Raw genomic sequence first — 23,614 nt, forward strand, 5'->3', positions numbered from 1 at the left:
GACAAGCAAAGCAGCAGAATGACTCTGGGGTTTATCCAGTTCCCTAAGGGTTAAACAGTTCTTAAAGTCTTCTCTGCTGTGGCTGGCTCGTTGGTGCTCTTGCCGGGGGGGCCTCAATGGAGATGCAGATGACATCCCTCTTTCAGGTTACATCTCATTTTTAATATCTACAAAGTGCAATTAAAAGCTGACTCCACTTAGAGTATGCTTGCTTTTGTTAACTACCTTTAAGTTGGTTCCAACTCATAGGGACCCTGTATAGGGTCTTGGAGGAGTGTTTGGTAGGTTTGAACTGCTTGACCTTGAAGTTATCAGTTGACCTTGCAGTTATCAATTCAGTACAGAAATTTTAAATCACAATTACCTTTTATTTCCAATAATATAATGTCAATATTTTACTTTAAAATGAACTTAAACAAGTTTAGGTCAATCTTTGAAGCATATTTTTTCACACTGCAATTTAAGAAAGCATAAATGACAAGATTTGTCCCTTAACTTGAAGCATTATCTTTCTTTTCAATGCTATAATCATCAGCATATAAGTTTTTTTTTCCTGAAAGAAAGTTACTGATGACTCCACTAAAGGTCTGTTTTACCTTTTCTCCTCCAAAACGCTATAGAAATTTTTAGATGAGAATGCAACATAATGTAAAGTCAAAATCAGTGAATCAAACTCTTCTTTTAGAGCATGCACACTGTTAAATCATGCAGATTTAATTTGCCCAACGATAGCCATCAGGACTATCAAAGGTTTAGGATTTTCTGTTGCGGTTTGGTTTTTAAATACACAATGTAATCAAGACAGTAAATCCAACCTGTTAGTGGCATCAAACCAGTAGAGTTGATGCCGGGGAACAGGACCACTGCAAATGTCATTAAAACTGCAATCACTGAGAGCACAACACTCATTAGGGTCTTAAATACCTCTCTCTGTGGCATTTGTCATGTTAAGAGCTGCAGCATAAACAAAGGAAAAAGCAAATCAAACATGGTGCAAGCATGACATGATCACTTTCACTTTCTTGGATTCAACAAGGGCATTTTATCTCTAGGAGAGAAGGCAGGCCCCAGTGGCATCTGAGAAAATAAGAAACCTAACACTTTGAGAACATTGCAGATTTCTTACAGTTAGATTCTATTGATAACTCCCTTTGAGGCACTCTTATTAGATATCAGTTTGTTTGGGTGGTTTGGAGTTCTATCAGTTATCTTACATACTGCACGTGTCTGCACAAACTCTTCAGAAAGACATGCTTCTCGATAGACGTGTTATCCCTGTGAGTATGTTGCGAAGCTTTTCAGACTGCAGAAAGGAGGACTGAAACCACCTCAGTGCCCAGATCAATGATGAGAGCCTATGCATTGAGGTTACATAAACTTTTATAACTCATCTTCCTTCTCAGCTCCCCAAAATACCTCACATGTGGTGAGACAAAATGTTACAATTGGAAGGCCTATGGAAACAAGTTGTTTAAGCATTAGGGAAGCCTACAATAACTCCCAGTCTATAGTGTTCTGTTCTTATCCTGCTCCTAGATTCTCCCTGACTCTCACTTACAGCTTTACTCCTCGGAAACCCTATACAGGGTCTCTATGGGCTGGAACCGACTCGACGGTACACAACAACAACATCCATGCCAAAAGGCCCCTTTAAAGTGTTAAAGAGCTAAGATGTCAGTTTGATGACTAAGGTGTGCCTGACACAAGCCATGGTATTTTCAATTGCCTCATATGCATGTGTAAGTTGGACAGTGAAAAAGGAAGACCATAGAAAAATTAATGCATTTGAATTATGGTGTTAGAGTAGAATGTTGACTGCCAGAAGAACAAACAAAGCTGTCTTGGAAGAAGTTCAGTCAGTATGCTCATTAGAAATAAGGGTGGCAAGATTTTGTCTCACATACTTTAGACGTGTGGTTAGGAAGGATCAGTCACTGGAGAAGGACATCATATCGGATAAAGTGGAGGGTCAGTGAAAAAGAGGAAGACCCCAAACAAGATGGACTGTCACAGTAGCAACAATGGGCTCAAACAACAACACTGAAGACAGTGAAGGATCAGGCAGTGCTTTGTTGTGTGTAGGTCAGAACCTACTCAACAGCACCTAACCACAACAATAACTGATGCCAACCCACTTCTACTTATTGAAAATTGCTGATTAATAGACATCCCTTGGTTCTAGCTTCATTTGTGTACAAATTTTCCTTAATCACTTAAAGGTCAAATGGTATATAAGACATTAGAACATTCAATAAAAATGGGGGCCTAAAATATTCCCAGTCCTTGTGTGGCATTGTGGGTTAATGTGCTGGACTGCAAATTCAGTTTTAACCACAAGGTTGGTAGTTCAAGCTCATCAACTGCTCCTCAGAAACCCTATACAGGGTTGTTATAGGTTAGAATCAACTCTATGGCACTTAATGACGACAACAAATATATTCCAATTCTATCTATTTTAATTTGGGTTTCAATTATTGCATACTCAACCAGTTTCTATATACCACGCAGGATTAGTCTGAAGGTAATATTTTTGGAGTGTAATAAGACAGTCTCAAGTAAGTAAATCATTTTATTATGTGGTGGTGGAAATGACCTTGTATAGGATTTTGGAGACTGTAAATCTTTACAAGAGCTGAAAGTCTCATCTTTTCCCATAAAGTGAATGAGAGATTCAAACTGTTGACCTTGCAGTAGCAGACAATTTGTAATCCAGGACTCCTGTTATTATAATTAAATCAAAGAATATGGGGGACGAAAATGAGATTTTAAAATTTATTTAATGGATCATTTATAAAGATTTTACAAAGAACATTTAAATGACTGCTTTCTCAAAAGGAATTACTTTATCATATTAAAAGGGTTTAATCTCTATGATATGTTGTTTTTGTGTTCTGTCAAGTTGGTTCCAATTCACAGGGACCTTATGTAGAGTTTTTGAAAGTAACTGGTGTGTTTGAACTGCCAACCTTGCAGTTGTCAGCCCTGTGCTTGTCCTATAGCGCCACACCAGGACTCTTCTATGGTACAGTGTTCATTAAACACATTTTTTGTTGTTTTGTTTTTGTTGTTGCTAAAGGACATGCCTCAGGTTAAGAACAGGAAAGTAAAATCAGAATTTTGCATTTCAGAGATTGTCCCACTCAAAGCCTCTCCTTGAAAACTCCAGCTGACCACTTAAGATAGTCCATTCCATTGTCATATAGCTCTCCTCCATTGTCACTTCATGTCTATCTTCCTAAACTTTGAAGGTATTCAGAAGTAGTCTGTTTCAAGAAAGATATGCAAGGAAAACAATGTGGAACATTCTTCTAATATACACCATACCTAAAGAAGAATATGGAATGGGTGGGAGAAACAGACAACCCTTCCTGTTGACTTAGAAGATAATTCCTTCTATCTGCCATTTAAAAGCCATTTAAACTCTGTTTTCAACCTAACAAAACTAATATGCAACACATAGAATTTTGGAGAAAAATAGAGGCTATGTCAAATCATCTTAAAGAAAACAGCATTTTCATCTCTGTGAGGGACTAAGGATTCCTCACAGTAGGAAAATTTCCAGTTAAATATGTTGAAAGCTCAATATACAGAAATATAGGAGTCAATATGATTTATTTCATTTTGTTGTATCGTTCTGTATTAATTTTCATCTTCTGGAGACAGCATAAAAAATGATCATACTAGAGGACAAAGCCACAAGGTTTATGTAAATGCCTTTAAGACCTATAAGATAAACAAAGTCAGAGATGTTTAAACATACAACAAAGAAAGAAATTGCCAAAAGTGATCAGAAGAAACCCTTCACCATGAGATACATTCCAATGTGATGCATGTTAATCAATCTATCTATCTATCTATCTATCTATCTATCTATCTATCTATCTATCTACTCTGAATTTATGACAGATGATATGTAGATTTCTCTATGAGAACTGACAAAAGACTGTTGCCTGATCACATCCTGCCATGAAGCCCATTTTAAAGTCCATTGTCACAAAGGAAGCAGAGACATTTAATAGGTTGATAGGTTAACCTCCTCAAAGGAATAACCTAAACAGTTGGAAGATTGACAACTACAGGTGACTATGGAATTTGAGACTTCCCTGCCAATGTCCAATCAGTACTTCTGCATCGTTCTCACCTAGTAGTCCACTTTTCTGCCAGGACTTAACCTTAATTACCTTTTTCCCTTTCTCCTATAACTCAATCATACACAACCAAGTGTGGAAAACATTCATTGAGAAATCAGAATCCAAACAGAATTTTAGTGTTTTATCCTCCAAACCACTGTAGAATCATAAAATCAAGTCTTAAGACTGAAGAGTGAAAGAGGAGTTAAATAGGAGACTCCCTTAGCTCCTACCTTTCTCTGAATGCCTTTACTTTCCACTCCAACTATGTGGTTTCATTTATTTTCTCTTGTATGCTCCAAACTTACTCTCTTTATGGATTGTTTTCTTCCATAAGAATATGGCATATTATATGTTTTTTCATCAAGGCCCTCATAATTACTCTTCAATGAATTCCTAAGCATTGTGAAAACTTAACAGCAAAGATTCAGTTGTCTCTATAAAACTTTCCCTATGCCTGAGTTTGTCCTAAAGAAGAAAGAAGGAATAAAACTGTAAAAGTAAAATATCACAGCAATGAACAAGAAGATTCTTGTCATTTTATTCAAATAATACACCAGTGGAGGAAATAATTTTCTCCAGAGAGTAAATACATGTATTAATACTTCCTAATTTAAAGATCCTTTTATAAAGATTACAAATGCATACAGTTGTTTAAAGTACCTAGTAAAATTTAACTCCCTGATGTAATTTTATATGCAGACATAATGACTGCTTACATTTTGACTTATACATTCTAATATGTAATATATGTTGTTCTTTAACCTACCTTTTCACATAAAAATAAATCAATATGTGTAATGAGTTAATAGGAGTCCTGGTGTGGCTCTGTAAGTTAATGTGACAGACTGCAAAGTCATTTGAAGTGCAACATTGGCAGTTCAAGCTCACTAGCTACTCCTTGGAAATCTTATACAGGCTTGCTATGGGTCAGAACTGACTTAATGGCACTTAACAACAACAACAGTTGTTTTATTACTGATTTTCTTGGGATTTTAATCCTTTGCATATTGTGTCCACTAAATTTCGCTTGAGGTAAGTTCATTCCTGCAAATGCAAGAATTTTGTCTTGGAAACTCATACGCAGTATGACTTTCCTGTGTAATCTGGTAAGGTTTTCTTTTGAGCTTTTGTTACTGTCAAATTTTTTGCCCACAACCAAATCATATGCTAAATTCTTCAGCTGGAGATTTCCAGATCATGCTGGTAATACAAACTCAGTATCAAACCTATGTGCGCTATTGTCTTACGTGTTGAAAATCTCTTCACAAGAAGACCTCTTTTGTTTTATTTTTCCCCTCACTCCTAGAATTCAGGTTGAGACAGACAAGCTTCTGTATTACTATTCTGTGTCAGTAGGTGAACTTTTTCTGGCCCATCTTTTCCCTTCTGTGACTCTCAGCTTTATGCAAAGGTCTTAATGCTAACTTGCACTTCATGGGAAACCACTGTCTTGCTCCTGCTCCTTTAAAACCAAATTTCTAGGTTATAGAGATTGATACCTTCCCCATAACCTCCAGGGCCTTGCTATTCTTTCCCTCCCCCCACCCCCCCACCCCCAATTCCTATTCATTCTGACTTTTGGAGGCTTATATTTTATTCTTATAAACTATACAATTAACTGAATGTTTCTAAGTGTTTGCAGTAGGAAGATTTTCATATCATTTTGTCTGTCATATGTCTCAAACTGTAAATCTTTAATTGTAGGTTGGTGTATTTGGTACATAAAAACTTTTATAATTGCCATTGAAAAACTTTTAATTCGGGAATCTAGATTCCTGAGTCCATGTCCATTTCTGGGCATTTGTCCATAGGTAAACTTTTGAACCTTGAGCATTTATGAAAAACATTCCTAAAGACACCTGCAAGTCAAACAACAGCTAAGTAAGCAGCTTAGTGATGACTGTTTTGTTTTAGGCATTGGGCTCCTTTGGAAAATTACAGTGACTTTCAGGATACCACCCTGCCCTCAGACTCACTCACTGCCATTGAGTCAATTCTGACTCACAGTGACCCTGTTGTTATTGTTGTTGTTAAGTGCTGTCATGTCAATTCCCACCCAATTTGACCCTGTACAGGGTTTCTGAGGAGTGGCTGTGAGCTTGAACTGCCGACCTTGCCGTTCAAATGACTTTGCAGTTTAGCGCATTAACCCACAGCACCACACAAGAACTCCCTAGTATGAGGCTGTAAATCTTTATGGGAGCTGAAAGTATCGTCTTTATCCCATTGAGTGGCTGATAGGTTTGAACTGCCAACCTTGACATTAGCAGTCCAGTGCTTATTCTACAGTGTCACCAGAGCTCCTACCACCTTATGTATATGTATATATATAAACGTATAATCTGCTTTCACTCTCCCATCTTTGGAGTACCTTCCAGATACTTCCTAGTGGGTATTGTGGGATTTCAACTATATTTACTCATAAGAAATATATTCAGTTACACTGACTTTTGCTATTTCTTTATGCATTTAGGTTTTCAACAAAATATTCTCTAACCTTTTGCCCTGTTTTCTTTCCTGGAAAAACTCCAAACTTCATATTTTGCCTTTGAATTTAGGTTTCTCCTTGTTCTGAACTTGCATCCTTACTACTGAGCAATGTTGGGGCAAAGATAGGGAGATGTGCTGAAACCACGCACAGTGTTGTCACTTCATATTTATGGTCCTGTTGTCTATAAAAACCTGTACCTTACCCAGCCGCCCTAGTTTCCCTTGTGAGTCATCTCTCCCATTCCCCACAGCTATTTAAAAACCTCCCCCCTCCACTTCCACAAGTGCCTTCAGAAGCTAGTCTGACTTCCTCTACTTCTTACAGGGAAGAGGGATCATCAAAGGATCATCATTCTCGAATGATCTACACCAAACTTACATGAACTGATGATTTATACTAGAAGACATTCCTTTGCTCCTTTCTTCCTATTACAAGGGAGGAAGTTGCTTCTTCCTGTCTAAGTATGTACCATGTAATTTACTATCTAAGCCTGGATACTTTAAGAAGTATCCAGGCTTAGATAATATTTAACAATTATTCCAGGACAACAGGTGTAATCCAGAACTATCCTGAGCAAACAAGGTCATGTGGTCACGCTCAGTATAAGATTTAGCATCTCATTTGTGCCCTGATTACACTCCTTTTATATTCTGAGGAAGGATCTCTGGTAGCGTAGTGGTTACGAATCGGGCTGCTAATCTCAAGGCCAGCAGTTCGAAACTACCAGGTGTTCCACAGGAGAAAGATGAGACTTTCTGGTCCCATAAAGATTTACAGCCTCAGAAACCCTACAGGGTCACTATGGGTTGAACTGATTTGAAGGTACACCACCACCACCACCATATTCGGAGGTAGCATATCCCCTTGAAAATTTACCTTCTCGCCTACTTATCACCTTTCTCTTCTCTGTGAGCAACTCATTGATACTTCAATATTTTCAAATTTTAAAACTACTTCCAGATCTTTTATCAATCAGAAAAATAGGTGAATTAGAAAAATAATTCAGAGAGCCAACACTGGGTGTTTACAAAGGGTTTAACACTCTGCAAAGTACAATCAACATCTGACCTTAGTGAATTCTCACAACAAACCCCAATTTACAGATGACAAAACTGAGAGAAAGGTTAATTCTAAGGCTTGTAATAGGAAGGACTGAAAACTGAGTTTTATATTTAGTTTAATCACATAGAGGGGAATGTTAGTAGTTTGTATTTTTAAGCAAAACATGGTGTAATCTTAGCTCAAGAAGGATCCCACAATTTGATTGCCTATAACTTGTACAGATTCTGATTTCTCAGGGAAGTTCTTTCACTCCTAGTTATAGAATTCGTTGATTTTAAAAGAATGTTTTTAACCAGAATATTTTGACAGTGAACTCATAAAACTAGAACCATTCTTTCTTATACATTTTAACCAGTGTTTTATTTTTCTCAAGTCTGTGACAGAGCACAATCTTGAAAAACATAAAATGACTTCCTTTTGATTTTTATATCTTCTCGAAAGTCATTAGGTCTATATGCTGATTAAAATGAAACAATTGTTTCCATATTTTTCAATAAGGTAAGACTATCCAAGCCAAGGAAGAGGTACTAAAACAGTACTGCATTGTCCTGGTGCTATAGTAAAGTTTGTCTGTTGGAGTCCAAATTACCATTGATTGAGGACAATAGATAGAATGTGACCTATTAGTGAAAACTTCTTTCTCTCTTAATTTTCTCTTTTCTGTTCTCATGGTGTTGAACTCATGGTTCTATGACTGGAACAGGTAAGGGGCCAAAACTGCCTGAATCTCTGATTTTGCAAACTAAAGTACAGTCTTCATAGAAAAATATGAGGCTCTGTCTACATCCTAATGGGAAGGAATACAGTTACTTACCCTCAACTTCCAGCTTTACCAACTTGGAATATGCTATCCCAAGGCTATTTTTGGCCACACATCGATAGTGTCCTGCATCTTCCTTTTGCACATTATGAATCCTTAAACTCCCAGATTCAAGAACTGCAATGCGTGAATTTTCCTGTCAGAAATAGGGACAAAAATTTTTAAATGCCATCCTCAATCAAGGACACATTTGGCATAGTTTATTAAGTTGTCATCTTGATTATTATCATCATCAATATAACTTGAATATTTATTGAGCATTTATTATGAATCATACACAATGTTGATTGATATAGTACAAGATTACCAAAATGGATCTTCACAATGATCCCATGAAACAGTTTATTTCTATTTTCTTTCATTATATAAGGATGCCAAGATTTGCTTGACTTGCTATAAGCTACACCAAGTATGTCTGATTTAATGTACTGCTTTAACTATATCATGTTGTCCACACTGTACTGTATCTTTAAGGGAATAGATACATCTTTTGAAAAGCTAGAAAATTCTACAAATAATAAAAATTTCACTTTGAAGCTAAAATATTATTTATTCTTTTCTTTCTGAATTCTAAATTCAGTAGCACATACAGAGCTACTCTTGTTTACAACATAGAAAACATATCCAATATTCATAATAAAATGAAGGCCAGAAAGTTACATAATCATAAAACATTTTAGCATTATTAATAATAAAACAAACCTAGTCAATTTTGTAGTTTTAAAAGTAATTAACGTATATTGAGATCTACATATTCAGTGTGAACAATGTTGTTGTTGTTAAGTGCCATCAAGTCAGTTCTGACTCATAGTGACCCTGTATAGGGTTTCCGAGGAGCAGCTGGTGAGCTTGAGCCATAATTCTTGCAGTTCAAACCAACTCTGCAATCTAGCATATTAACCTGCATTGTCCCACAAGGCTACCAGAGCTCCTATGCTAAGCATAGTTAGAGGAAAGCTATAATACCTGTGACTTAATTGAGTTCACAGAGTTGTTGTTTTTGTTGTTGTTGTTCTTTGAGACTCATAGCAGTCCTGGATAGTGTTTCTGAAGAGTGGTCAGTGGGTTTGAACCACTGGCGTAGCAGTTAGCAGTCAGGTGCTTATCCTACAGCACCACACCGTCGAGTCGGTTCCGACCCATAGCGACCCTGTACAGGGTTTCCGAGGGTGTAAATCTTTATGGGAGTAGAAAGCCTCATCTTTCTCCCGCGGAATGGCTGGTAGTTTCGAACCACTGACCTTAAGGTTCGCAGCCCAATTCGTAACCACTACGCTACCGGAGCTCTTGGGTTCACAATTAGTAGGTAATAAATGTGGAAAGAGACAATGCTGATGTTGCATAGTGATTTATCAGTAAATTCGTAAATAAGATTATAATGGCTAGGGTTTTGTGTCAACTTGACTAAGCCAGGATCTCTAGAGGTTTAGCAGTAGAGATGTGTTCATTCCCATGGTGGTGAACTAATACAGGCTAGTTAACGGTATGATGAGTGGCTATGAATGGCCAGTCAACTGAAAGGATGCTTCCTTGGGGGTGTGGCCTGCTCCCAATATGTGGACATGTGAGAGAGACTCTCTCTTTCTCTTCCACTGGGGACCTGGGACTGTGATTGTGAGCCATTTCCTTGATAAGAAAATGTTCTCAATATATACACATATATAAACTTCACTGATTTTGTTTCTTTAGAAAACCCTGCCTAAGACAAAGATACAAAGGCAATACAAAATAAATATGAATAATTGATTTAAATGTATCTACTCTGTGTAAGGAGCTCTGGTAACATAGTGGTTACAAATCGGGCTGCTAACCTCAGGGTCAGCAGTTCGAAACTACCAGCTGTTCCGCGGGAGAAAGATGAGGCTTTCTGCTCCTGTAAAGATTTACAGCCTCGGAAACCCTGTACAGGGTCGCTATGGGTCGGAACTGAATCCACGGCATAGAACAACAACAACAACAACTCTGCGTCAGTAAAGAAGTACCGAGGTGTTTGCTCACCAGTCCTGAGTTTTCAAGGTTTAACTTTACTCCAGAATGTTTATCTTCATCCCATTTCTTCCAAACTTCATTTTTCTCTCTCTTGTCAGAAACTGTTAGTTCTAAAATCTAGATTTTCTTTCTATCTTCCCCCATCAACTCTCAGAGATTAATCAAATGGGCCAACCAACCAAGAAGTAAAAGAAACTCTAGCTTTGATTTTGCTTTGCCTTCTTTTCCATCGCTAACACTACTAGTTCTCATCTATTTTCCACCCCTACCCATCCCCTAAGGAGCTCTGGTAGCGTAGTGGTTACGAATCGGGCTGCGAACCGCAAGATCAGCAGTTGGAAACTACCAGCCGCTCCGCGGGAGAAAGATGAGGCGTTCTGCTCCGGTAAAGATTTACAGCCTGGGAAACCCTGTACAGGGTCGCTATGAGTCGGAACCGACACCACGGTACACAGCCACCAGCCACCCATCCCTTACCCAGCTCTGCTTTGGAAGAAGCGAAGCCAGAGTGGTCCTTAGAGAACAAGATGTCCAAACTTCGTTTCTCATACTTAGGACATATTGTCAGGAGGGGACAGTCACTAGAGAAGGATATCATGCTTGGTGAGATGGAGGGTCAGAGAAAAAGAGGAAGACCCCCAATGAGATGGACTGGCCAGGTGGCAACAGTATGGCAACAGTAGTGAGGTTAGCCCAGGTTTGGACATGGTTTCGTTCTGCTGTGCATAAGGTCACTATGAGTTGGTGCCGACTCGATGGCATCTAACAACAACCCATCCCCAACTGAAGTGTGCATATATGGGAACAGAAATACTTTGGTTTGGTTAAAATGCACGTGAAAAAAATTGCATACTACAATTTTGTCAGTGTACAGCTGAGTTTAGTGAGGACTGGTATCTTTTTAACTATGCTTTATATACATGTTAATCATAGTGGTCACTTACCCTGAGAGCTGTGTCTCCCTTGATCCATGACACTGAGGGTTTGGGATTGCCCATTGTGGTACATGGTAGAACTGCCTTTAATCCCTCTATTATTTTTACATTTATAGGAGGACGAGTTATTTTTGGTTCTAAAGGGAAATAAAAATTCAAAATAAGAAAGACAATGTGACCAAACCAAACTTAAGAGTTTCTAACTTTCCATTTAATTTTAAATATCTATTTTTTAAATAATCGTTGACATAATACATTTAAAAATTCACCAAATGCTAAGACAGAATTTTAATGACTATCAAACGGAAATCATTTTTCAAAGTTTACATTATCTTTGCTTCATTAAAATTTAATTTGCAAAGTAAAAATGTATGATACATATTAGGAGCGTTACGTTATCCATAACATTCACTTCATAAAATAGCTAATAAAATGTTAGCTAATATAAACTGTTAATTTAACAATTTCAACATGAATTTATTCATACCAACAAACATGAAAACATTTTTAAGACGTTGTTGTTATTAAGCGCCATGGAGTTGGTTCCGACTCAGCAACCTTCTATAGGGTTTTTGAGGAGCAGCTGATAGGTCTGAACCACTGAGCTTTCAGTTAGCAATCCAGTGTTTATCATACAGCACCACACCAGGGCTGTTGTTAAATGCCGTCCATGGATTCCAACTCACAGCAACCCTATATAGGGTTTCTGAGAAGCAGCTGGTGGGTTTGAACTGCTAACCTTGTAGTTTGTAGTCCAGTGCTGATCCTATAGTACTACATAATTCTCCAAGCTATGACCTATTTTGACTTCAGTTTCCATCTTAATGAAATTTAATTATTAAAAATGAGATGCATTTATCATCTAGAAAGTAAAGTACTATTATATGAATAATCAGAAGAAATTGTGTCATACAATTTGGGAGACCTTGACTCTACAAAGCACACTTGGGTAATTAAACTGTTGTAAAATCATCTTAATTTTTTCAGAAGATATAGCTTTATGCATTCTAATTTTTATCTTTCTATGGGGGGTACGGCACTGTAGAATGACTACTGGGCTGCTAACTACAAGGTCAGCAGTTCCTACCCACCAGTCACTCCTTGGAAACCCTACACAGGGTCACTATGAGTCAAAACCTACTCAGTGGCACTTGACAACAACAATATTTATTCTCCACTAACTCTTCAGAGGAAAATTTTTCTAAATCTAATATGTAACAAGAAGAGACCCTCATGGTGCAATGGTTAAGCACTTGGCTGCTAACCAGAAGGTTAGCTGTTCAAATCTACCTGTGGGCTCCATGGGAAAAGGCTGTGGCAGTTGGCTTCATAAAGATTATAGCTTGGGAAAATCTATGACGTAGTTCTAGTCTGACCTATAGGGGCCCTAGGAGTCCAAATGAACTCCATGGCAATGGATTTGGTTCTTGGAATGTATAGAAGAATTGAAAAGTTCAGGATATCAGTTATTTTTGTATTTGAAATAGACAGAAGTTAATTAAAACTACATTTATTTCCATAGCGATCTTACGTTACATCAACAAAACAGAGAGCCAACTGAAAAATAGATGTGTTTATTTCTTTCAGGTCACATGCCATGATGATTGTTATTTTGGCAGAGGGGACCAATTGAAAAGAAGTTTCCTTAGGGTGTGGCCTGCTTCCAATATGTTCGACTCTCAGGCAGAGCTTACTTGCTTTCTGCTTGATCTGGATCTTGCATCTGGATTATCCTCCAACCTCTGGTTCTTTGGACTTGAGCCTGCTCTATTATTGGTTGATCCTGGGAACCATCAACAGACTGCCTTCTTACCTGCTGGACCTGCCTGCCTGCCTGCCTGCCATCTGACCTTCTGATTCATAAGCCCTACAGCCTGACATTTAACCCACGGATTTGGGACTGACCATCTCTACATCTGTGTAGGCCACTTCTTTGATATAAACCTCTCCTTACATGTACATATAAGGAGCTCTGGTAGTGTAGGGATTACTTCAAGGGCAGCAGTTTGAAACTACCAGTGGTTCCGTGGTAGGAAGCTGAGACTTTATGCTCTTGTAAAGATTTAAAACCTCGGAAACGCTATGCAGTGTCACTATGAGTCAGAACCCACTCCATGGCACACCACCACCACCACCATATATACATATATAAGCTTAACTGGTCTTGCTTCTCTAAAGAACACAGCTTAGGACAAGGCATATCCTTTGAGAGAAATGGGTAAATACTGCAACATACAAGTAGAAATTATAGAAGTAATGCTTATAAATTAAAAATCTGGGTTTTACAATAAGAACATTCAATTGTTGTTAAGTGCTTCGAGTCAGTTCCAACTCATAGTGATCCTGTATAGGGTTTCTGTGGAGTGATTGGTGGGTTTAAATCATGGATTTTGAGGTTAGAAGTTCAGTGCTTATTCTAAAGTGTCACACCAAATCTCCTAAAATACTCAATTTTGTTGTTGTTGATAAGTGTCATCAAATCACAAAATAACAGAATGGTCATACTAAAAACCAAATTTATGATATAGAAGAAAATGTTAAGGAAATTCCAAGACAGTAAGGACTATCAAGGTTTAGTTTTGACTTGAATTTGTCTTACTGCTGAACCTCCTGATTGGATGGGGCCTCTATGTCAGCATTAAAATTGATTAATGTTTCTTTTTCTCACTCACTCATCTTCACTTGCAGTGCTCCACAACTCTCTGCTGCGCCTCCCACGCCATTGTTGGCTATGCAGCAGTAAATGCCATCATCACTGTCTTCCACACTCAGAATGGTGAGGAGCTGCCCACTCTCCCGAATGCTGTACCGAGTATCAAAGAGCCTGCAAGTCAGAGGAAAAGGCAGATTAGGACCGCATCTGTGACCCCCTGGGTGTGATTAATTGATCAAACTGATAGCTTATCAATGGAGGAAGTAGAATTAAAAAGAAAAAACAGGAAGAAATTTGAGTGACTTCTGAATAATAGAATAACATTATTTGGTAGAAAAAAATCTAACACTACATTATAATCTTTCCTAGACATGAAGAATCAAATCACCACTGAGTTCTTCAAAAAGGTTCTCAAGATGATGTCTACTGATAAGACCAAATGTAAACTTACAAATTTTACTTTACTTGTTATTGTTAAGTGCTATTAAGTCAGTTCTGACTCATAGCAACCCTGTATAGGGTTTCCAAGGAGTGGCTGGTGGGTTTGAACTGCTGACTTTGCCATTCAAACCAACATTGCAGACCAGCGCATTAACCTGCAGCACCATGCCAGGGCTCTGTTTATTTAAGAAAGTATAATGTAACAAGACATGAGTCTTTTCCCCATAACTACTAGGAAGTTACTGCTATAAAATGAATATGAACACACATAAACCTACTAGCAAGAAGGGTTTTACAACTAATTGAGTTGTTAATTAGTTCATTCATTCATTCATTAAATGAATACTTGTTAGGTGTTTAACAAGTATCACACATTGTTTGAAGTACTTAGAATATATCAAGAAGAAAAACAACTTCAAGTACATGCTTTACATATAATTTCTCATTTAACTAAGTGCAGTCTGAACAGAAAGAACAATTTGAGAGCAAGAATCAATATAAAAAGTGGAGTTTATGACCAAATAAGGTTTCTTTATGCAAAATGTGTGTAGTGTGCAGAACAATGACCCCTGCCAAAGATCAATATCTTAATTCTCAAAACCTATAGTAAATATGTCACATTACATGTTAAGTGGGATTTTCAAGGTGTGATTAAGGATCTTGAACTATATTATTCTGGGTTATCATGGTAGGACCCAGTGTAATCCTAAGGACCTTAAAAGATGGAAGAGGAAAACAAAAGAGTCAGAGGAAAAGGTCTGATAATAGAAGCAAAAGTTTGAGTGAAGCAGTTGCTGGATTGAAAGATGAACGAAGGGGCCACAAGCCAAGGAATACAGGTGGCATTCCAAAGCTAGAAAAAACAAGAAATTAGATTATCTTCATAAGGCACAAAGCCATGCTAAAACATTGATTTTTAGCCTTACTAGGAGTCCTGATAAAGGAGCTGTGGTAGTGTAGCGGTTACGAGTTGGGCTGCTAACCTCAAGGTCAGCATTGGAACCATCAGCTGTTCTGCAGGAGAAAGATGAGGGTTTCTGGTCCGTAAAGATTTATAGCCTTGGGAATCGTATACAGGGTCGTTATGAGTCAGAACCAACTCCATGGCACATAATCAACCAACCAATCAAGGAGTCCTGGTATGGTGCTGTAGGATAAGCACTGTGCTGCTAACCACAAGGTCAACAGTTCAAACCCACCAGCCACTCCTTAGAAACCCTATACAGGGTCTCTATGATTCAGAACTGACTTGTTGGCACTTAATAACAAAAACAGACCTATTTTTTATGACCTCTAGAATTATCAGATAATAAATTTGTGTTGTTTTAAGCCACAAAATTTGTGATAACTTGTTATAAATGCAAAAGGAAATGCATAGATATTTTGGTACTTAGAAGTATGGGAGTGTTGTAACATATACTTAAAAATCTGTAGTGTTAGTACCTGTTAACCTAGTTAGGGATGATAGAGAGAAAGGGCTGGCTGGTCTAAAGTGCTTGGAGTTGTGTGGACTCCTGAGCCTCTCAGTGGTGCCCAATGATGAAGCTTATGTGGGTTAAGGATAAGAGGGAGATGGGACTAGCTGGTCTGAAGTGTTGGAAGGCGTGTAGATGCCCTAGCCTAATGCTGGTACCCACTGACCTCACCTGTGGGAGCTAAGGATGACCTGAGCAGAATCCAACTGAATGGAAGGGAAGATATTTGACACCATATCTATTTTACAGGCTGGTATAAATTGCTGCAATTGGATGGCTTGCTGTAGACTGCACTTAGCTAATTGGTACAAATGCTTAAGGTTCCAATCACAAAAGAAGATTCTTCAGATTCAAGGAACATATTTGATTTTTCAATGTATAGGTTTTATAGAGACAGGCAATTTAGAAATTGGGGTTGTGTGTGGGGTGGGGTGGAGAAACAAAGGCATGAAGTGGCTGGCATATACACTTTCATGAGTGTGTTTACACTCAAAATAAGGTAGACAAGGGAGGATCCCCACAGAGAGTCCTCTTTTCTTGATGGGTCTGGGGAAGGGAGGGTGGAGGAGGATTCTGATAGATTACATAATTCAGCTGTAAATGTTGATTTTTAGTAGGGTTAACTGTGATTGTAAAAACATTGTAATCCTAGAGGTTGTAAGTGTGAAAGAATGGATTACGGAGTACAGTGGCCAGACTTAAAATCTCTTACAGGTTTTACTATGCTGATACTTTGTGAGGTTCAGAGACTCTCAGAGCAAGAAAATAATCTCTCAACTAAATTTTATCAGAAAAGGTGAAGCTGGGATGGCTTTTGGAGAATCTAACCAGATAACATGGATACCACAGAAGACCTGAATGGCTGGTATCTGAGTAACCTCACCCTTGGGACTGTTTGCCCTACTGAAGAATTAATTATTAATGACTGTTTGGGGCTGCTAAAATGATGGGAGTGGGGTAGGAAGTTACTCTTTATAGTAGGAAAGAACCAGTGGATAGAAGTGCAGTGAATGACTTGATAGAGGTATTTTAGCCATAGTCTTTGTAACTCTTTTCAAATGACTGGATAGGACTATGCAAATGTGAGGTGTTTGTGGCCTGCCAAGAGGATTAAGTAGCTTTCTAATCATATAAATAAGGTGTATGAAAGACTTGTGAAGGTGGGGCCAAGCGAAGAAGGCATATTTCACCCTAATGTGGGGACTGGTCAGTTTTCTCATTCTCTAGACTTAAAATGAGTCATTTCTGATGCAGAAATGGGGGAATCTCATGACCACCAAGAAAGAAAGAAGAACTGGAGTGGAGCCATCCTTTGAACGCAGGATCCCTGCTCTGAGAACCTACTCAATCCAGGATACAGAGAGTTGTGACCCAAGTGATAGCAAGAATCTATGGCAAGGGAACAGTGATAGGAGAGGCAGCAGAGCCAAGAGAGAGACCTGTACCATGACAGTGCGGTGAGCTTCTGGGCCATGGAGGAGGGAGAACAGAGTGCTTTTTTGGGAGAACAGAGTGCTTTTTTGACCAAAAGGTTTGCTAGTTGAGCGGGGTGCCTCTAGGTGCTTGGTGGAACTAGGTTTGCCAACCTACAGGGCCAGAGCTCAATGCCTTTGATCCAGGGTTTACTGGTGGATTACGGGTACCTTTGGGCATTCATAGACAAAACTAAAAGATTATGTAACACTTGCCCAAGGTTTATGGGGTCAAGAGGCTGAGGGCCAGAGAAAGATGTGCCCTTGGGAATTACTGAGAAATGGCTTTTGTTCCAGGACCTTTGGTATTGTTTGCATTGCTATGTGCCCTAGAGTCAGTTCCTATCCCTAGAGAACCTATGCACACAGAATGAAACAATGCCTGGTCCTGCTCCATCCTCACAAGGGTTGTGTTTAAGCACATTGTCGCTGTCACTATGTCAATCCATCTTATTGGGCTTTTCCACTTTGTTGCTGACTCTCCACTTTCCTAAGCAGGATATTCTTCTCTAGGGACTCGTCCCTCCTGACACGATGCCCAAAATACAAGAGACAAAGTTTCACCATCCTTACTTTTAAAGGAGCATTCTAGCTGTACTTTTTCCAAAACAGATTTGTTTGTTTTCCTGGAAGTCCACAGTGTTTTCAACATTCTTCTACAACATCATAACTCAAGTGCACCCATTTTTCTCCAGTCTTCCTCATTCATTGATGGACTTTCACATGCACAAGAGACAATTGAAAATATCGTGGCTTATGTCAAGAGCACATTAGTCTTTTTACTTATATCTCTGCTCTTGAGCACTTTAAATAGATCTCTGGCAACAGATACACCATTTGATTTCTTGACTGCAGTTTCCATGATCATTGGTTGTGGGTCCAAGAAAAACAGTCTTTGACAACTTCAGTCTTTTCTCTGTTTATTATCATGTTATTTATTCGTCCAGTTCTGAGGATTTTGGTTTTCTTTACATTAAGGTGCAATGCATACTGAAGGCTGTAGTCTTTGATCGTCATCAGCAAGTATGTTTTGTCTTCTTTGCTTCCAGCAAGCAAGGTTATGTCACCAAGCAGGGCAGGAGTCAAGGGACCATGGGGCCAAGAGGCTGAGGGTCAGAGAAAGGTATGCTTGTGGGAACTGACCGAAGAACTGTATCCTGAGTCACTTCTAATCCTGATTGTAGTCTGGTAGCGTAGTGGTTATGAATCGGGCTATGAACCTCAAGGTCAGCAGTTCGAAACTACCAGCTGTTTCGCGGGAGAAAGATGAGGCTTTCTGCTCCGGTAAAGATTTACAGCCTCAGAAACCCTGTACAGGGTTGCTATGAGTCAGAACTGACTCCACGGCACATGATCACCACCACCATCACCACTTCCCAAATAAACTCTGTATTCATGAAAAAAAAAAGTAACTGGCTTTTGCTCTAGAACATTTGTGATTGATTGGCTGGTAGAGAGCTTAGTTGTTGTTAAGTGCCTTTGAGTTGGTTCCAACCCATAGTGACCCTGAACAGGGTTTCCGAGGCTGTAAATCTTTACGGGAGCAGAAAGCCTCATCTTTCTCCCACGGAGCAGCTGGTAGTTTCGAACTGCTGACCTTGTGAATCGCAGCCCAATTCGTAACTACTACGCTACCAGAGCTCTGTACACTATCAGAGTTTAGAGGCTACTATAAAAGCAAACCAAAACCAAACCCTTTGCCATTGAGTTGATTGTGACTCCTAGTGACCCTACGTAGGGTTTCCAAGATTGTAAATATTTACAGGAGCAGTTCGCCTCATTTTTTTCCCATGGATTTGAACCAACAACCTTGAGTTAACAGCCCAATGCTTATCCCATAGTGCCACCAAGGCCCTTAGCACAGAGTGTTGTTGTTAAGTTCTCTCAAGTCGGTTCTGACTCATAGTGACCCTGTATGACGTTTCTAAGGAGTAGCTAGTGAACTTGAACTGCTGACTTTGAAGTTCAGACTGACCTTGTAATCCAGTGCTATTGCAATATGTATATTAGAAAGAAAAGACTCCCTGTGTGGTTCCAGGAGTTAATGTACTCAGCTATTTATTGACTGAAAGTCTGGCAGTTTGAAGCCAGAGTTCTGACAATCTAGTCTTGAAAGATTAAAAATCCTATGGACTCCAGTTCTACTCTGAAATACACGGGTCACCACAAATTGGAACTGACTTAACAGTAACTGGTTTGGATTTTTAAAAAAAAAAAAAAAAAAAAATTTCACTTAAAGATTTATAACATAAAGAAGTACTTTTACCTCCATCCAAACTCATGAACCTCAGTTTAAGGACACGAGCCTTAAATTGTCTGCTAGGAAGCCAGTTATTCACTTTGTTACTGCTTTTTAGACTAGACCTTCATTAGATAACTATTGCAATGAGGAAATGATAGCATAGTTTTTATCTGCTAAATGGAAATTTTATCTGCTTGAGAAACTCACTCAACATATATCAGGAATCACTTCTAACTTTAAAAGAAAAGGTCATGGTGATCTAGAGGTCATATTCCCAGACATATATTTCACTTTATTGAGACATTGAAAGTGCAGGAGATGAGATTGTCTCCTACTAACTCCCCTGATATATATGTTCCCTAGACTTCAAGTATCTTGTAATTACTGTGAAGATTCCCTTAGACCCTAACCTTGGGTCCATAAAACAACCCTGATTTCCCCATCTCAATATTTTCTTCACCTCATTGAACTTCAGCTCATACATTAATAAAATGAAGACACTTTCCTTGCTAGATGCTGCCAAGTTGGCTTCAACTCGAGTGACCATATGCACAACAGAATGAACAACTGTCTGGTCCTGTGCCCTCCTTACAATTGTTATGTTTGAGCCCATTGTTGCTGCCACTCTGTCAATCCATCTTATCGGGGGGGGGGGGGGGTCTTCCTCTTTTTTCATTGACCCTCCACTTTCCAATCATGATATCCTTCTCATGGGACCTGTCCATCCTGGCAAGGCATCCAAAGTACAAGACAAATTTCTAAGGAGTATTCTGACTGTATTTCTGCCAAGACAGATTTCTTTGTTCTTCTGGCAGTCCACGGTACTTTCAATATTCATCACCAACACCATAACTCAAACATATCATTTCTTTTTTGGTCTTTCTTATTCATTGCTTAACTTTCACATGCATATGACACTACTGAAAATACCAAGGCTTGGTTGGGCCAGGCACACCTTAGTCCTTAAACTGGTCTCTTTGCTTTTGAACACTTTAAAGAGTTTTTTTATAGCAGATTTCCTTAATGCAATATTTCACTTGATTTCTTGGCAGCTGCTTCCATGAATTTTGATTGCAGATACAAGTAAAATGAAGTCCTTGACAAGTTCAATCTTTTCTCCCTTAATTATGATGTTATTTCTTGTCCCAATAGAGAAGATTTTTGTTTTCTTTATATTAAGGTGCAATCCATAATGAAGGCTGTAGTCTTTGATCTTCACTAACAAGTACTGGTGTGGTGCTGTAGGATCAGTACTAGACTATAAACCACAAGGTTGGCAGTTCAAACCCACCAGTTGCTCCTCACAAACCCTATACAGGGATGCTATGAGCTGAAAAATGACTCAACAGCGCTTAACAACAACAACAACAACAACAACCACTTAAAATCCTTATTGATAAAATATTTCTGCAAACAAGGTTGTATCAACTGTATTATGGCAGGTTGATGATGAGTCATGAATCCTGATGTTATATTCTTCTTAATATAATCCAGCTTCTCGGATAGTTTGCTAAGCATATAGATTGGATAAGTGTGGTGAAAGAATACAACACTGGTGTACACGTTTCCTGATTTTATACCATCCATTATCCCATTGTCTTATCTGAATGACTGACTGCCTCTTGGTCTATGTACAGGTTCCTCATGAGCACAATAAAGTATCCTGGAATACCCATTTGTCACTGATCCACACAGTCAAAAAAGCACAGGTAAATATCTTTCTGGCATTCTCTGCTTTCAGTCAAGGTCCATGTCAGCAATAATGTCTCTCATTCCACATCCTCTTCTGAATTCAGCTTGAATTTCTGACAGTTCCCTGTTGATGTACCGTTGTAAACATTTTTAAATTATCTTCAGCAACATTTTACTTGTATGTTATATTAATGATATTGTTCAATGATTTCAATATTCCACCCTTTGAAATGAGCACAACTATCTTCCAATCAGTAGACCAGGTTGCTGTCTTACAAATTTCTTGGCACAGATAACTGAACACATCCAGTGCTGCATCAATTTGTTGAAAGGTTTCCATTCATATTCCATCAATTCCAAGAGTTTTGTTTTTAGCCAGTGCCTTCAGTGCAACTTGGATTTCTTCCTTCAGGACACCGGTTCTTGATCATATAGTACCTCTTGAAATGGTTTAACTTTGACCATTACTTTTTGATATAGTGACTTCGTGTATTCTTTCCATCTTCTTTTGATGATGTTACCTGCATTATTCAATATTTTGCCCATTTTCTCTTAAGTGCCATTGAGTCAGTTCCATCTCATGGCAACCCTGTATAGGGTTTCCAAGGAGTGAATGTTGGGTTTGAACCACTGACTGTGCAGTTGAAACTGATCTACGGTTGAGTGCTTATCCTACAGCACCACACCAACACTCCATTTGCTCTTAGAATCCTTCAAAATTGCAAGTCAAGGCTTGAAGTTTTTCTTCAGTTCTTTCAGCTTGAGAAATCTGAATGTGTTCTTCCCTTTTGGTTTTCAAGCTCCAGGTCTTTATACATTTCATTTTAATACTTTGTCTTCTTGAGCTGCCCTTTGAAATTTTCTGTTTAGCTCTTTTATCTTCTTATTTCATCCATTTATTTTAGCTTCTCTATGCTCAAGAGCAAGTTCCAGAGTCTCTTCTCACAAACATTTTGGTCATTTCTTTCTTTTCTGTCTTTTGTAACCTTTTGCTTTCTTGCTGTATGATGTTCTTGATGTCATCCCATACCTCTTCTGGCCATTAGTGTCTGTTCTTTTTGGGTCATAAAATTTGTTATTGATATGGTCTTTAAATTCAGATGGAATATATTTCAGGGTATATTTTGGTTATCATGGACTTGTTTTAATTTTCTTCAGCTTTAGCCTGACCTTGCATATGGTTGGTTCCACAGTCGGTCCCTGGCCTTGTTTTGACTGATCCTATTCAGCTTTTCCAAGGAGCTCTGGTAGCGTAGTGTTTATGACTTGGACTCAAGGTCATCATTTCGAAACTACCAGTTGTTCTGTGAGAGAAAGATAAGTTTTTCTGCTCCTGTAAAGATTTACAGCCTTGGAAACCCTATATAGAGTCACTATGAGTTGGAACTGACTCCACGACACATAACAATCACCACCACCCTTGAGCTTTTTCACTGTCTCTTCCCACAGATGTAGTCAATTTGATTCCTCTGTATTCTATCTGGCAAGTTCCATGTGAATAGCTGCCTTTTACATTGTTTAAAAAAGGTATTTGAAATGAATAAGTCACTGGTCTTTCAGATTCTATCATGTGATCACCACAATTATTTTTATTAGCAAGGACACCATATTTTCCAACTAATGGTTCTTACTCTTTGTTTCCAACCTTTGTATTCCAATTTCCAGTAACTATCATTACATCTTGATTGCATGTCTGATCAATTTCAGACTGAAGAAGTAAATAGAATTCTTCAATTCCATCATTATTGGCTTTAGTGGTTGGTGCATAATTTGAATAATATTGGTATTAACTGGTCTTCCTCATAGGCATTGTACTCCAAGATAGATATTGAAATGTTCTTTTTGACAACGAATGCACTACCATTTTTCTTATTTGTCATTCCTGGCATATGATTTTCAGATTCAAAATGGCCAATACCAGTCCATTTCAGTTCACTAATGACTAAGATATTGATCTTTATGTGTTCCATTTCATTTTTTACAATCTCCAATGTCCCTAGATTCATACTTTGTATGTTCCCTGGTCTGATTATTAATGGATGTTTCCAGCTATTTCTCCTCATTTTGAATTATGCCCCATCAGCAAATGGTGGTCCTGAAATTTTTACTCCACTCATGCCATTATGTTGTTGTTGTTGTCAGGTGCCATCGAGTCGGAACCGACTCATAGCGACCCCATGCACAGCAGAACGAAACAATGCTCGATCCT

General features: G+C 38.5%; 1 protein-coding gene across 3 annotated transcripts in view; it reads right to left on the minus strand.

Annotated features, from left to right (window-relative positions):
* Window positions 1–23,614, minus strand: part of MUSK (muscle, skeletal, receptor tyrosine kinase) — a 153,820-nt gene that overhangs the window by 111,440 nt on the left and 18,766 nt on the right. For all 3 annotated transcript variants that reach the window (XM_006864678.1, XM_006864676.1, XM_006864677.1), the window contains exons 3-5: window positions 14,103–14,254; window positions 11,440–11,567; window positions 8,501–8,642 (exon numbers count right to left, since the gene is read on the minus strand). In XM_006864678.1, the coding sequence (XP_006864740.1) occupies window positions 8,501–8,642; window positions 11,440–11,567; window positions 14,103–14,254 (422 nt within the window). The remainder of the gene's footprint in view (window positions 1–8,500; window positions 8,643–11,439; window positions 11,568–14,102; window positions 14,255–23,614) is intronic.

Source organism: Chrysochloris asiatica, unplaced genomic scaffold (genome assembly GCF_000296735.1).
Source record: "Chrysochloris asiatica unplaced genomic scaffold, ChrAsi1.0 scaffold00069, whole genome shotgun sequence".
Lineage (NCBI taxonomy): Eukaryota > Metazoa > Chordata > Mammalia > Afrosoricida > Chrysochloridae > Chrysochloris > Chrysochloris asiatica.